Source organism: Aptenodytes forsteri, unplaced genomic scaffold (genome assembly GCF_000699145.1).
Source record: "Aptenodytes forsteri isolate BGI_AS27 unplaced genomic scaffold, ASM69914v1 Scaffold55, whole genome shotgun sequence".
Lineage (NCBI taxonomy): Eukaryota > Metazoa > Chordata > Aves > Sphenisciformes > Spheniscidae > Aptenodytes > Aptenodytes forsteri.
The window spans coordinates 8,516,178-8,517,084 of NW_008796063.1; the positions used below are offsets into that span (position 1 = coordinate 8,516,178).

At 44.4% G+C, this 907-nt stretch overlaps 1 protein-coding gene across 1 annotated transcript in view; it reads right to left on the reverse strand.

Moving 5' to 3' along the window:
- Positions 1 to 201: 201 nt before the first annotated feature.
- LOC103905002 (E3 ubiquitin-protein ligase RNF216-like) overlaps positions 202 to 907 on the reverse strand; it is a 19,722-nt gene continuing 19,016 nt past the window's right edge. Inside the window, exons 5-6 of the mRNA XM_019473946.1 lie at positions 396 to 461; positions 202 to 206 (exon numbers count right to left, since the gene is read on the reverse strand). Of these exons, the coding sequence (XP_019329491.1) occupies positions 202 to 206; positions 396 to 461 (71 nt within the window). The remainder of the gene's footprint in view (positions 207 to 395; positions 462 to 907) is intronic.

Below are 907 nucleotides of genomic sequence, written 5' to 3' on the forward strand. Positions count from 1 at the left end.
AAGGAAGCTGCACCCCTGGCAGGGCAGTACATAAGTGCGTGTTTTGTGTCTGCACCGTGAACCGGCACGGGAACAAGTCACATTTACAGAGCACACTTTCTTGCCATCATCTGCTATTTTAAAGAAGAGACCTCCCTGATTTACGACACATCCCCTCCTCAGTGAGGGTTTGGTACAAATTCCAGGATACGCCACCTGCTCTCAAACTGAAAAGAGAGCACGACAGGGATCAGGGTCCTTCACAGGACTGAGCTTTTGGCACTAAAATTTGCTACCCCCACCTGTTCTCAGAAAGGCTCAATGAGCCGGCTGGAGGCTCCCGAACAGGATTAGGAGATCAGAGGAATCACTGCAACCTGAACAGTAGGTTTCCATTTTATGGTCTGTCAGCTTACAGCTCTCAATTCCCGGTATCGCAAAGCAGCTGAATACGTACAGGAACTCCGACCGCAATTTGATCACTGGAACGAGAAAGGAGGTCTTTTTATTGAGAAGTATTCATCTCATCATTAGAGCACGGAAGAATCTGTATTATTAAATATTTACTGATGCATAAGTTGGAAGAAAATGGTGGGTCTGCTATAAAATCCTGTTTGCCAGTACACAAGAGCAGTATAAATTCCTCCTCAATAATTCTACTTAACCTCTGCAAGGAACAGGATTTGCAGCTAGGACAGCAAAATGAAGAAATCAGTTCGGATGCATACTAGGTACTCATATCTACACTCTCCCCAAGGAACTAGTCATTACCATCTTCAAAAGATTTTAATACAGGATAAAATAATAAAAATAAAAAAGTATAATTTATCACTTAAAAAAGCCAAAACCCAAGCCACATTTCACAGAAAGCGCACGCTGCACAGCAGCGCTGAGAGTCGGGCGGCCTTGGGCAGGGAAAGACACCCCC